The 13,928-nt window shown below is 34.8% G+C and overlaps 1 protein-coding gene across 1 annotated transcript in view; it reads right to left on the reverse strand.

The window, feature by feature from the left end:
* Positions 1-13,928, reverse strand: part of Cep170 (centrosomal protein 170) — a 78,519-nt gene that overhangs the window by 21,110 nt on the left and 43,481 nt on the right. Inside the window, exons 11-13 of the mRNA XM_051186389.1 lie at positions 10,769-10,918; positions 8,100-8,220; positions 5,042-6,856 (exon numbers count right to left, since the gene is read on the reverse strand). Of these exons, the coding sequence (XP_051042346.1) occupies positions 5,042-6,856; positions 8,100-8,220; positions 10,769-10,918 (2,086 nt within the window). The remainder of the gene's footprint in view (positions 1-5,041; positions 6,857-8,099; positions 8,221-10,768; positions 10,919-13,928) is intronic.

Genomic DNA, 13,928 nt, shown 5'->3' on the forward strand with positions numbered 1-13,928 from the left:
CATTCAGATGAAAAAGTTCACTAATGATAAACAACTAAGCACACTCTAGATATAAACGCTTAACATGGGTGTTTTTCAGTTGCAAATATTTCTTGAGTAGAGATATGGATGCTTTTTAAATGACAGCAACAACACTAACACGACGAAAATAAAAAGGGAAAAGTTCCCTCATGCCACATGGACTTTTAACACGAAGACGATGAAACCCTCTTTTCCCAACACACAAATGTGCATAATTCCTGTTGTAGAAATTATGCCTTTATGGCAGAAAAAAAAAAAAAACATTACCTCTGTCATTCAACATCCTGTTACGCTATAGTTGGAAAAAATCTTTTTACATGGTAAAAAAAAAAAAAAAAAAAACACAACAAAGCATCTTCAATACAACTCTTTGCTGCTTTAACACTGAAAACATAAGTCAAAATAGACAATGGTGTAAAATCTACAAAGTGTAAAACTACAAAAGCTACTCTCACAACCACTGACATTTAAGGTACAAGAAGTCATTCAGGTAGTAACATTAAAGGGGCAATTACTTTCTCATTTACAGTTAGTAAAGACATTTAAAAATGTTATTGCTGACACACTGAAAATCAGAAGACAAATTAATGTAGACATTTTACTAACACAAGGAATTTGTAAAGTATAAACAAGTGAAGAACAGAGAAATGTTTAATTCATGGTAAATTTCACAGAAGCAGGAAATGTTTATTTAACAATTACTATATACCTAGCATTTGGGTCAAGTATCTAGCTAGCAAGTGTTAAGAATAGTTTTGAATAATGAATGAATTCCTCGATAGATATCACTTGCATTTATAAAATCTAGAATCATGGGAAGCCTTTGGTATTCAAAGAAACAAAAATATTTAGGAACTGCTGCAATTCTCAACTGCCACTAATACTTTGTGACTTTTCTTTCTCTTCAATCCTGAACTTGACCTACTGCATATATTAGGTAAGTGAAGCCCAGGATTTCCTCATCCTCCATTAGAATTTTGTACTTTTCCTGATACCTCTTCCCAAAATTTTATTTTCCTTGATGTGGGCTGGCTCTTAGATTAACACTACCACCAGAGAAGACATAAAGCAGAGAAATGTATAGAATGATAAGTAATAAATCAGAGCCAATTCATCTGTCCTCATTAATGCTCTATTTGCAGCTCCTGGGGTCTAGACTGGTAGATGCAGGAGAATAAACATATGTAGAAAGAAAATTCATGGCTCACTATAAAAAGTTTATATAGATAATTGTTTGCTTTTTTTCCTGAAGGGGGATGTTAATTTCACAGGATTTTGAATCACCATGGACACAGCCCTGGGGTGTCCACAAACAGGTTTCTAGAAAAGTTTAACTGAGCGTGGAAGACCAACTCTAAACCCATTCCCATATGGGAGAAAAAGAAGAGGAGAAACTGGAAGGGCAGGGAAAATAAATATAAAAGGTTCCTGTCTTTTAGATATTCAGATTAAATAGAAAAGTTTCATTTTCTTGAATTTTCTGTTCACAGAAATACATTTAATTTATATAATTAGGTTCATTTGACAGACTGATGGTACTAAGGTACTTAATAGATCACTAAATTGAATATACAATCTCCAATTGTTGGTTGGTGAAGCACTAATTATACATATTAAAATGAGAGCAAGTTTCAAGATCAGTTTAAGCTTGTAAGTCGCAAGAAACTGATTTATAACATTATTAAATTTGTTTTAATATAACAGAATATGTCTTGAAAGTACATATCAATCTGAATTTATATATGCCTTTGAGAAATGAAATTATTTGTTCAGCTTTAATTTGACAATAAATGATAAACTTTATACTGCCAAAAATCTAGTTTAGTTATAAAGTGTACAACATTCTTTTCTTGCTAAAGGTCTAAGAAGTATGTTTACTACAAAAATACTATTATCCATGTATAGAACAAAAAAAGGATTTATTAGTACATAGCTGTGAATGCTCCTTTTTAATGTAACTAAAGCTATATTAATCTTAAAATACAATTACAGATTAATGAAAGTTCAGAAAAAACTTTATTTTCTTTATATATCAGAGTATTTTAGAGGGGAATTAAAGCACACAACAAGTTTTACTGACTATATAAGCATTGAATGATAAGATTGGGGAGAAAAAAAAAATCTCTCAGAATACTCTGTATTTTTGTTCTTCACTTGAGGGAAGAATTAACAAAAGCCATGTATGCCTGTTTAATTTCACTATTTTAATTTTGAGATTTAGAATAAAAAGGAAGGCACAAGAAAAATTTTAAAATATTAATAAACCTTTTTAACCTGTGCACTCAAAGTAATGAACACCAGATAGCTCATTAGTAGTGGTGGTGCTGCTATTCATTGCAGTGTATAGCTTTTAGAGACAGGGTCCTGTTAAGACGGTCCAAATCTGAAACACATTAAGTAGGTGAGGCTGGCTTAGACTTTACTGAAATCCTGGGGTTATGGGTGTTAACCACTGTAGCTGGTAACTGCTTTATTTTGATAACTCAGGGCCCTTAATTTTAAATACAAAAATCTTGACCAAAATAAACCTGGCTACTTCTTTTGTCATCAGGAGAATATGGGAGAAAGGCAAGTCATTGGAAGCAAATAATACCAGAGATGAATAAAAGAATTGCTACCAGTGTTGCTATACATTTCCAGTCATTAATGCTTACCATATTAAATGAAAAAAAATCTACTAACAACTTAGTCCAAAATACTGAATCAAAATAATTTTTACATATGTTAATATGGACAGATTCACAGGTGATAGAAAACTTCAAGGTCTTTAAAGTTTACATGGAGAATAGAACATTGACCAGTATGATTCCAAGTTCTTTTAAGCCTTATTTTCTTCTTTTTTCCCACTCAAGATAGTACAATGTCTTAAATAGAATTGTTATAGCATTCAATTGTTAAAAGCAAACAAATGTTTTAGTAATCATTCCATGCAACAAGTATTTAGTATATTCTTCACTGCCATGGACTGGATAATATGATTTCAACGATTTATTGAACAATACCCAAACTACTGTATTTCATATTCACCTTGTATATACTTCTAGTAATAAGATATTAGCTGTCTTCTGGAAACTAGCATATAGTTCCATTTCTTAACAGTAGAATAGCAATAGCCAGTAATAAAGGCCCTGAATTCTCATTCTGTGCTGATATCTGACCAGGGCAGGTTATTTCACCTCCTGGTCCAAGTTTCCTAGTTAGCTCTTAAATTCTATGTAATAGCTGAGTACTAAGTATAAAGAATGAAAATAACAATTTGCCCTTGGGAATTTCATTAAGGAATTCCAAGATTTTTTGTTTGTTTGTTTGTTTGTTTGTTTGTTTGTTTTTTGAGATAGGGTTTCTGTGTATTGCTTTGGAGCCTGTCCTGGAACTCACAGAGATCTGACTGCCTCTGCCTGCCAAGTGCTGCCACCAACACCCAGCTAGGAATTCCAAGATTTTTGATTTGTTTTAAATAACAAAAAGTGAGTATCAAGATCTGTATTCAAAGAAGAAATCCAAACTAGTCTGTCTATATATGATATGAAATCTTATATTTGTTTCTCAGACTTGCCAAGTGGCCCTATTTAGACCACATCTGAAATAAGCCCCTCATGCTAAAGAATAAGGAATAAAGCTAGTTTAGCTACATGGTAAGAGCTAGTCACTCAGCAGAGAAGCTACTGCATGCTCCTTGTTAACACCTTACATCACTGCTCAAGTAAATATGTTAATGTTCGTAAATGAGGTGAGGCAGTAAAAGCAGCAACGTTTCAGAGGAAATCAGGGTACACACCAGAGTGCAGCACAAAGGGAGTGAATTGAGAAGGGAGGGCCACAAGAAACAAATGAGTAACAATACCTAGCAATCAATTCATTAATGTGGAAACAGACCAAAATAACAAAGAAAATGCCACTTATCCTTCAGGAAGCACGACTATATATTCTCTAGCTTTAGTCTACATCCAGTCCTACCACAGTCTATGACCGTCATTACCAGAGCCAGTGACCAATGGATATGGAAAGAAAAGAGAGTGGATGGATGAAAGCAACAGTGAAAAGGAGGAATGGAAAATGGAGAAACTAAAACATCATTTACAAAGTACTACTGGTTTTGAGTCATGGAGGATATATTATAAATCAAGCAAAAATAAACAGAAGATTATATACCAATGTTCCTCCACTTTAACTCAAGACAGGCTCACTTAGCTTGCTGGGAAAGAATCATAAACTTTCAAGTCTTCAAACAGCTGGTATACCCTTCCTGGCCTTTTCAGCCACACCCACATATGCAGCTGATTGTGAGGTAATAAGAACATGCTTATTATATGAGGATACATATAAACAGCTAGCTGCCTCGCTGCTGTGGTCACATACTCTCTTTCAGTGGTTTCAGCTTAAATACAAATTAGCCAATAGCACTTCAATACTTTGAGACTATAAGTAGTGATTGCAATTACATTCAGTTAGGCAATTACTACAGTTAAATGCTACAGCAGGACTTTGTGAATAATGCTCCCAATTAATTAACTTTACAATCAATTCACATATGCTTAGTAACTGCCTCATGAATCGTTTCTTCAACTGAAATGAGTTAATTTTCAAGAGCTCCAACCACAAATGTGTAAGTATGTGAAACATTTTTTTTTAAATCAGCTATTTCCAAAGACTGAAAAAACGGTATATTCTCTATGAGTTCATAAGAAATTTCAAATACCTGATTTTAGAAGCAGAACATTATTTTTAAAATAGACTGTAATTCCTAATATAATTCTGACAAAAATCCAATTATTATCAAATAAAAAATTAAAACTCCTAAATCTGTTCAGTTAATTTCTTATTTTGAAATCACTACTTTGTCTAAAACAGAAGTACACTGACTTCTGAATTTTACATTTTAATGAGGAAGGGGACATTGGCCCTCTAATTTTAACCTTATTTTTGAATTACTTTGCTAAGACAGCTAGAAATTTAATTTTTAAGTAAAGAGCCCTCACAGAGAACATGCTAATGTTATTAGAAATCTGGATCCAGTTACCTGAAGGTGAGCCATGAGTGGAGGTCACGCTTTTGACCTTGGAGTCTGATAGCCGCGAGATACTGTTAGCTCTAGTTCTAGGAGAAAACTTATCGGATGGCACTAATCTGGCTCCACTCCTAATGATGGCTTCTGCAGTGCGTGAAGAGGCACTACTTCTTGATATTGTTGCTTCAGAGTCACTACGGGCAGATAATGAGCCAAGTCTTGTTCTTCGAGGCTGAGCCAATAAATCAATCCGAGAGATTGTTCGCCTGCCTGTGGGTGGTTTTGATGTGGAACTTGTGGTGGACACTTCGGAGGCAACAGATGCTTTGTCAGCATCAGCAAGTTCACTGTCAGAAGCTTCACCCAGCCGGGCTCGACGCAGGAGAGAAGTCCTGGTGGGCCGTGGCCTCGGGAGAGTGGTTGATTTACTTGATGAACCAGAGGCAATGGGAGAAGTCTTAGACTTTGTTCCTTTGCCTCCTTCCAGTTTGGAATGCATGTTGTGCTCATCAGCTGAGGTAAGTGGAGTCCTTCCATGGGATTTACAGGAGTATGTTTCCTGGTCAGATGACATAATGTCAGAAATAGCAGAATGAGGTACACTAGAGGTCTGATCATCATCTGTTAAGTCTACAGAAGGCTGCCGGATTCTTCCACTGGACTGTACAAATTTTCGACCATCTGCTCTTGTACCTATATCTGTAGAGCGGCTTTTTGCTTTCTTTTCAATTTTCTCCCTAGTGCCTGACTTTGTAGCATCTTTGGAAGGGGAACTCGTGGAACACCTGTCTTTATAGAGACTAGTGAAACTCTTCCGCTTTTGGGTGGACTTTCTTTCCGTCTCTCCAGTAACCAGACTAATTGTACTGGCTGTGTCTACATCAGATTCCGGTGAAATAGAATTGTCTCTATTGTAACTGGGAGTATCTGGGCCTTCATCAGTTTTATTATTATCTTCACGCAGTTTAGCTTCAAGAAATGCCATCACTGCTTCTGTGTCTTTTAGAATCAAGGTTGTGTCCATGCTAGAATCAGTATCCAAAGAGTCACTCCTTTCTCGAAGTCTACTTGCAGATGCCAATGCTAAGGAAGTGGGAGCAGATGAATTCTGCTTATTGATATGAGGAATAAGTTCTATGGGTATGTTTGAACTGGGCTTTTCTATGGTGAAACTCCCTTGCCGCACTAAAGACTTGGAGGACTCTTTCTTGTCTCCTTTTGAAGTCTGACTTTTTGGAATTTCCTCAGCCTTTTTTCTCTTGCTTTCATTTTGTGTTATTCTTTCTCCTTTGCTTGTAGAATGTCCTGACATTTTTTCTACAAGTTGCAACTCTTGCTTAGAAGACTCCTCCCTATATTTATCTATGTGGTCTGAAGCACTTTTTGAAGACAACTTAGTAGGAGTCCACTGGGCCTGCTCCTTCTGTTCCTGTTGGATTTTAGCTAATGTTTGTTTTACCAAAGGAGTTTCTTTATCAGTTTCATTCCTCTCTTTACTAGAAGAGCTACCTGAGAGAGGGAGGGCTCTACTGTCTCCACCAGTTTTAGGAATCTCACCATTGACTGCCCTATTCACCTGACTTCTGTCTGCAACACGCTTGTCGTTCTGGAAGACATGGGCAGCTGCTTCCTTTTCCTGCAGTTCCGTGTCTTGCTTCTCTCCTATCTCTGACCTCTGGGGTACTACTTTTGCTCTGGAACTCTCAAGAGGCTTTTCTTCATTTGGGAGCTGGGGAAGAGTTCGCCTCTTCCTCTCTCCCTGACTTGCCAAGGAAGCTGCAGAGCTAGTAGTTCTCAGTGAAACACCAACTTCACCAGTATCCGTCTCTATAAAATAAAAACACCAAAGCAGGAATTCATTAGAGCAAAAGGACACAAATAAATGTCAAATTATACTAGATTTTGAGATAAAAGCTTAAAAATAACCCCAGTATACAATGAATGGCATCACTGTGGGAAATTTGCACTTCCTAAAAGGGGGTTGGGGGAGCACCTTATCCCTTAGCAAGGCATTAAAAGAAATCTTTATCAATAGAAAAATGTGTAAATAATAAAAAAGTGGCAGGATATGTCATAATTTTATATACCGAGGGACTTTTAAAATGTAATTTTCTGGTATATTAAGGCAGCTTATAAAAGTAAATGATTACTTTCCTTTTTTCAACTTAGCAGATCCCAACACAAAAGTAAATACTTTGAAGAGACAAGGCAAAGACAACAAATTGGGTCATACTAAAAAAAAAAAAAAAAAAAAAAAAAATTTGAGGGGATCTATTCTTGTGTAAAGTATAAAATGTGTAAATACACAATTTTTAATTCTATATATTTATGGGTACAAGGTGACATTATTACTTACGAACATAATGAAAAATTAAATCAGTTTTTGGATCACTTAAGTCATAATTTACATTCATACATATTGCTCATCTACAAATCATCACCTTATTTAGTTTATGATTACACTATAGTGATAGCTGCAAATTTTCTAATAGATTGACAGATCAAGAAGTTACCTTTTTTTTAACTGAAAAACAAAACCATGAAGCTTTAAAGTTATACTTGAATTGCAAAAATTTACAAATAAAAATTCAGAATGTCTGAAAACTACTTTTCATTTTTGATTGTTCCCGTTGTCTTTGGAAGGTTCAACTTATGAAGCATACTAAAGTTTTTAATGGAAAAAGACTTGGGGTAGTTGGTATAACATAACATATACAATGAGCTCCTCAGTTTACTTCCAACATTGCAAAAAAAAAAAAAAAAAAAAAAAAACAAACAACAAAAAAAAAAAAACCACACACACACACATACAAAAGGCTTTATTATTTAGATACTTTCTACTGCTTATAATTCCCTAAAACACAAAATGCTAATTAAAACAGCATTTTACTTGACTTCAACATACGGTTCAAACATAAGAATATGTGAATATGTTCATTTAAGCTTAATTTACTCCTTACTATATTAAGTTTAGCTTGTTTCTTTTTTAAAAACACACATGATCTATTATAAAAAAAAAAAAAAGACAGAAAAGGTAAAAACTGGAGGAGGATGAGAAAAAATAAATTACCATTTTCTACAGTTGCAGACAATTCCATTAACCTTTCTTCTGAATCATGCCTTGTATGATTAGCAGCCAAACTAGCCCACTGTGAGACCCAACGTTTGCTTCCAGATGAAGATATCCCTTCCTAAAGGAGGAAAAGAGGATGAGGCAATGCAGCAGTCCTGCCAATGCTGGCTCTCATGAAAGAACTTCATTCAGTCACATCATGTGACACAGGAGCCATGTCTGAAGCCCAGCTTGTTATGCTTCATTGAATTTCTTCATGTCTAAGAGGAAGATTTTCTAGCTGCCCCTTTCAAGCAGATTTTACCACCACTGAACTTAGTGTATCATTTCCTGTGCTGCTCATACAACAATAGCACCAGGTCAACCCCAGAAGCTTCCAGTTTACTATATGTCACAACTCTGCAGCTAGCCCAGTGGAGTCACTTTGACTCCATTAAAAAGAACAGAAAGTCTAAAGAGACATTAAAGTAACCTGGTCTCAGGAACAATCAAATATGCTATGTAATGTCTTAGCAGATTTCAAGAACCCAAAGTCTGAGATTTTTATATTTAAGTTGAAAATAACTCACTCAATGAATTTTTCTATATCCAGTCTGAACCCAGACCCATTTATGTTTAGATTTGCCTTTAAGATAAATATTTTCTGAACCCTTCTAGTGAAGTATATAGGTCATTTAACTCATGAACACACTCTAGCATTCCTTAAGCCAGGGTAATATAAAAATTGTATCTCTCAAGCCATCATCAGAGGTAAGAGCAGCCTGGGAAATCAAGTGAAGTAAAAGAAGTGGTGGTGGTGTGGGAGTATGCAGTTCTGTGATAGAGCACCTGCCCAGCACTCACAAGGTCGGGATCAATCTCTAGGAGTACAAACAATAAAAAGACACCTCTCACCCAAAACTGAACTTAGGCATTCACACCAAAACTGAAATGCCAAGTAGGAAATGAAAAACTACAACAGAAAGTTCATTTTGAATTATTTAAAACATGCCTTATTTAAAAACAACAACAACAACAACAACAACAACAAACAAACAAACAAAAAACCAAATCCTAGTTACTGTGTTAATTTTGAACAGGCTAAGGTTAGATACTGATGAAGTAATGATTTCATGTAGATAATGCACTTTGTGGTTTCAAAAACAGATTAAAATAGTAAAGCATAGAGATTGATATATTTAGAAAAAAGGACACCAAAGCTATCTGACTTCTCGAGCTCCCTTCCAAGGTCTTGCAGTACCTGCCTAACAACTCTGAGCACTCAAGGCAGTGCAGATCATTCTGCACTATGCTTAGAAAATCTACAACAGGGCAATTTTACTTTTACACACTTATGAATGTTGTTCTTTGTTCTTCGTAGCCTTAATGGCAGTAACTTATTGGAGCTATATGAATTTTACTTGGCATGGACTAAGGATGAGAGGGAATCGAAAGTAATTCACAAAAACCTTTCCCTGGATTTATCAAAATATCAACACATTGTCTGACACTACTATTAATATTACCTGTTTTCATGGAGTAAATTAAACAGAAACTAGAAAATTGTCTAAAGCTGTAATTACTTTGACAATTATTAGAAAATGGCAAGCCAGAGGAATAGTTTAACACTACTCAATGACATTTATATTTGTAGAAATATAAAGTAAATAGCAATGTTACATAAAGGATTTTTACATATATTTTATATTTATCCACCATTCACTTATTATAACTAACTCTTTTCCTTAGAGAAATATAGCCTAATGAGCAAGGCAACTAATTAAGAAAGCAAGGCCAGGTTGGGGAGATAGCTTAGAGATTATGAGCATTTGCTATACAAGCCTGACAACTGGAGTTCAAATTCCCAGCAACCACATAAAAAGCTGGGCATGGCTGTGTGTGCCTGTAAAAGTCCCTGTCCTAGAGGAATAAGGCAAAGAGTTAATTAACAGAGGCAGACATTTGTGTTCTTTTCTGACTTCCATATGCATGTGCAACACACACATATACATACACTCTCTTTCTCTCTCCAAATTAAAAAAAAAAAAGTCAAAATATTCAAATTCCAGCCCCACAAATGACAAGACTTAAGAGCCCAGCCAGACTAATTTCTATGCATTGCATTTTCCTTATCTGTAAAACCGTTTGAGGGCTTCCTTCTACTGAAAGTTGCTGCCTGTTATCTGTACAGATACAATTCCAACTTAAACAAATATTTTATATTTTCTTTTGATACATAAGATGGAGTGGAATTTTGATGTCACAGCTATGCCAATGAAGCTATCTCAGTTCTTATCCTCATTACATCCTGGCTTCTACCACACTGACACTTACAACAGTGTGTGTTTAAGTTGCACTGTTCACATATTTGCTGCTGACTCAGTCTTCTAATTCCAAGCACATGCCTCCTAGAAAGTATAAGCTGTGTATATTTCTTGTTTTGTTTCATTGTGCTACTTACAAAAAGGAACATGTATTTTATTACTTATTTGCTGAAGTGTAATTATTTTCCTCACTAACTTTAAAAGAACAATGAAAATTAAGAATTAAACCAAAACTGCTTTAGGTTTTCATTCAAAACAGAAAGTAGCCAAAACTTAGTTTCTTAAATATATATATATCAATACTTAAAATAACTTCCAAATGATGAAAACTTACATTTGATGCATATAAAAAGAACTGCATACCTCTGAGTTATGAAACCCAGGTGTGCTGAATGGCTGTCTTTCTTCCATTACTACTGTAGCAGAGTTGAGAGCCCAATCTTTTATCAGACCTTTATGCTTTTCATTGATAACAGGCCTATTATAATCCTGATTGTCATCTACTCCGAATACCTAGGAGGAAAAATTTGTTTCATAATGAAAATGAAAGTGTGGGCACCAGATTAGTATGTGACTATCATCAACAGCATCGGAAGTAAATAAAAACATCCTAAATTAACCTGACCCAGCAATTTCAGAAACAGAGAACCATATTTAATGACAGGGCGACTCTCCAGCTGGACTGGACAGGAAGCTAACAGTTGCAGATGTGGCTATCCCTTTAATAGTTAGCAAATATTTTAGTTGATAAAATGAAATATTCAGAATATTACATTAGATATGTTGAACTTGATACTAAACATTACAATCATGAGAAGAGTCAGGAAAATACTCCAGTATTTTTTCAGCTTGCTTCTTATTTCTATTTCAGAGAAGCATGTTAAAAAAATACATGCCTTTTTTGTTTATACATATCTTATATTTATACATATAATTTCCTAAGGTACCTTAAGCAAGGTTTCTATTGAATGATTTTCACAAAGTACACCAATTTGTCAGAAATGCAGGTTCTTGGCCTACTCAAATAGATATTTTATTAATAAGTAAATGACTGTCAATGGTCAACACTTTGAAAAGCTCTCAATACAAAGATCATTAGTTGTGTGGTTGTATTTTTCCAACAGGCAAGACCCCAGTGTTATTTTCTGGCACATAAAGAGACCTGGATATAACACCTTGCAAACAACCCCCCCCCCAAAAAAAAGCTATAGTGAATTACATTTAATATTTTATTTTACTATTCAGTTTGAACTTGATTCAACTGAATGGATTAATGCACTTATTACACTTACTGTATGGGGCATTGATCATTACAATCAGAAAAATGCATCCCCAAACAAGTACTGTGTAGAAATGACATTTGGAACCTTTGCTTCCTACAAGGGAAAACCACTTTCAGTGGTGCCATCTCTTTTCATGCTGATGCATGACCTCATCTACAAATGTGTTGGGTAGTACTCATAGTCATACTGGACATATGGAGTCCATAGGTGGTAGGTTGGAAATGTTTGCTGTATCAACATACAGGAAAAGAAACTGATGGTCATATAATAATCTGATAGATTCTGAAATGTACATTTAGCAAGGCAAAGACTACATCTTTAAATTCAGTGAAATATAGAAATTTTACCACTAAACAGCTTTATTGCTTAATTTAAATATGGTTTCCCAAGAATTTGGTTAGAATTATCATTGCTTTAAGAACAAGTTGCACATTATTCACTTTAATTTAAATGAGACCTTTAATATATGGAAACTAGGTTTTGATGGGAATAAATAAAAAGTTTCTTTGCTTTATCCTGCTAAACAGAGTGACTTAAGCAATTAAAACAGTGAAACAAAGAGGGTGTACATGTGTCTTGTGGCTTTACCTTGATTTGTAAGAAAAGCAACATTAGAGAGGAAGTGGCTTGTGGGCCTTTTACAAAATAGTTCATTGCAAATTTACTGGTTTATTTTTGTACTACCAGAAAAACAACAAAACAAAAAACAAAACAAAACACGCTCAAGTTTGGTAATAAAAAAAAAATAATCATTATATATGATTCCTTACATTTTGCATCATTGTTGCATGTGTCAATTTATAGTTTCTGATTTAGTAATAATTAACTGCATCAGACACAAATTTGACATCTTAAAATATAATCACCAGTGATTTTCAATAAAAAATATGGTAAACTTCTTCCAAATACTTTTAATAAGAATGACTTGGAGATTTCATTGTCAATAGACTAATATTTTGAAAAGGTAATAATTATACACAGAATTGTGCACTAATGGGAGCTAAAGGCAAGAGATAGTACTCCCTTTAAAGTATCTACTCAAATATCTGTTACAGAATGACTGATTTCTTTCCATGCAGGTGGCAGGGCACGTAAAATTACAGTGTAGCAAGAAAGCTATGAGATTTTACACTTATGATTTAGTTTAATTAACTTATTAATTATTGAGGCAGTCTCATAGTGTAGTCCAGACTGACCTAAAACACACCACATTTCTCTTGTCTGAGCTTCTCCAGTGTTGTCATTACAGGCATTTAAAACATTGAAAAACATGAATAAGGTAGCAATAGCTAGTCCAGCTCAAAAATATGCACTCATTTCTGTGTATAGGCACACAGACATTTGATTGTGACATCTTGCATGTGGAAACACAGTGCACAAATACTTATACTATCTACATACTCCAAGACATGCATGTTTTTGCATTTCTAAAGTACACACATAGTAACATATGATCTAATAATGGTCTCGAACTTGAGAGTGCCTCAAACACCAAGTCTAAATTTCCAGGATTTTCCATCTTTCATTCTAGAGTCTGTCACTAGATTTCATCCAGTATGCATATCATTATTTGATCAATGATGCATATCATTGATTGATAAAAAGTGGCTTACCTGTCATCATGGATCTCAAGATACTTCAAATTCAGTTTATTAGCTATAAGCTCATTATTTTCTCCCTGCCCTACTCTGACTTGGTGTCAACCATTCCTCTAGCCAAGAATTCTTTATATTGGACACCCACAGGGGAGAAAGACAAATAAATACTCGTCTAATTTGTATCTTTCTTTACTGGAATCTTCACAGAAGCTTGCCATTTCTAAATCTCCCAGAACAGGTGTAAAAGGAGCTCTTTGGGGTCTGACAGATTACTGAGATGTCTCATTTTATATTAGAGGAGAAGAATGACATTCACATGCTGCTACTACTGTCTCCGTGATACAGGAAGATAATCTACCTCCAGCATATTGGGGAAAGAGGAGAGTACCTTTTGTTCCATACTATTAAATGTTTCAATAAACACATCTTTACCTCAGAATATGGACATATCATATTTATTATAAAGTTTCCCATCTAGAGTTCAGTGATTAAAACAATTGGCTACAGAGGCATGGTACTTACTAAATGTAAGCAATTAAGGTAGGCACTACAGGAAATTTAAAAATCTGTATAACTTAATCGTACCAAGATCTAATAAACACACACATACACAAATCTAAAAGAACCATACCGAGGCACTCT

Source organism: Phodopus roborovskii, unplaced genomic scaffold, assembly GCF_943737965.1.
Source record: "Phodopus roborovskii unplaced genomic scaffold, PHOROB, whole genome shotgun sequence".
Taxonomy (NCBI): Eukaryota; Metazoa; Chordata; class Mammalia; order Rodentia; family Cricetidae; genus Phodopus; species Phodopus roborovskii.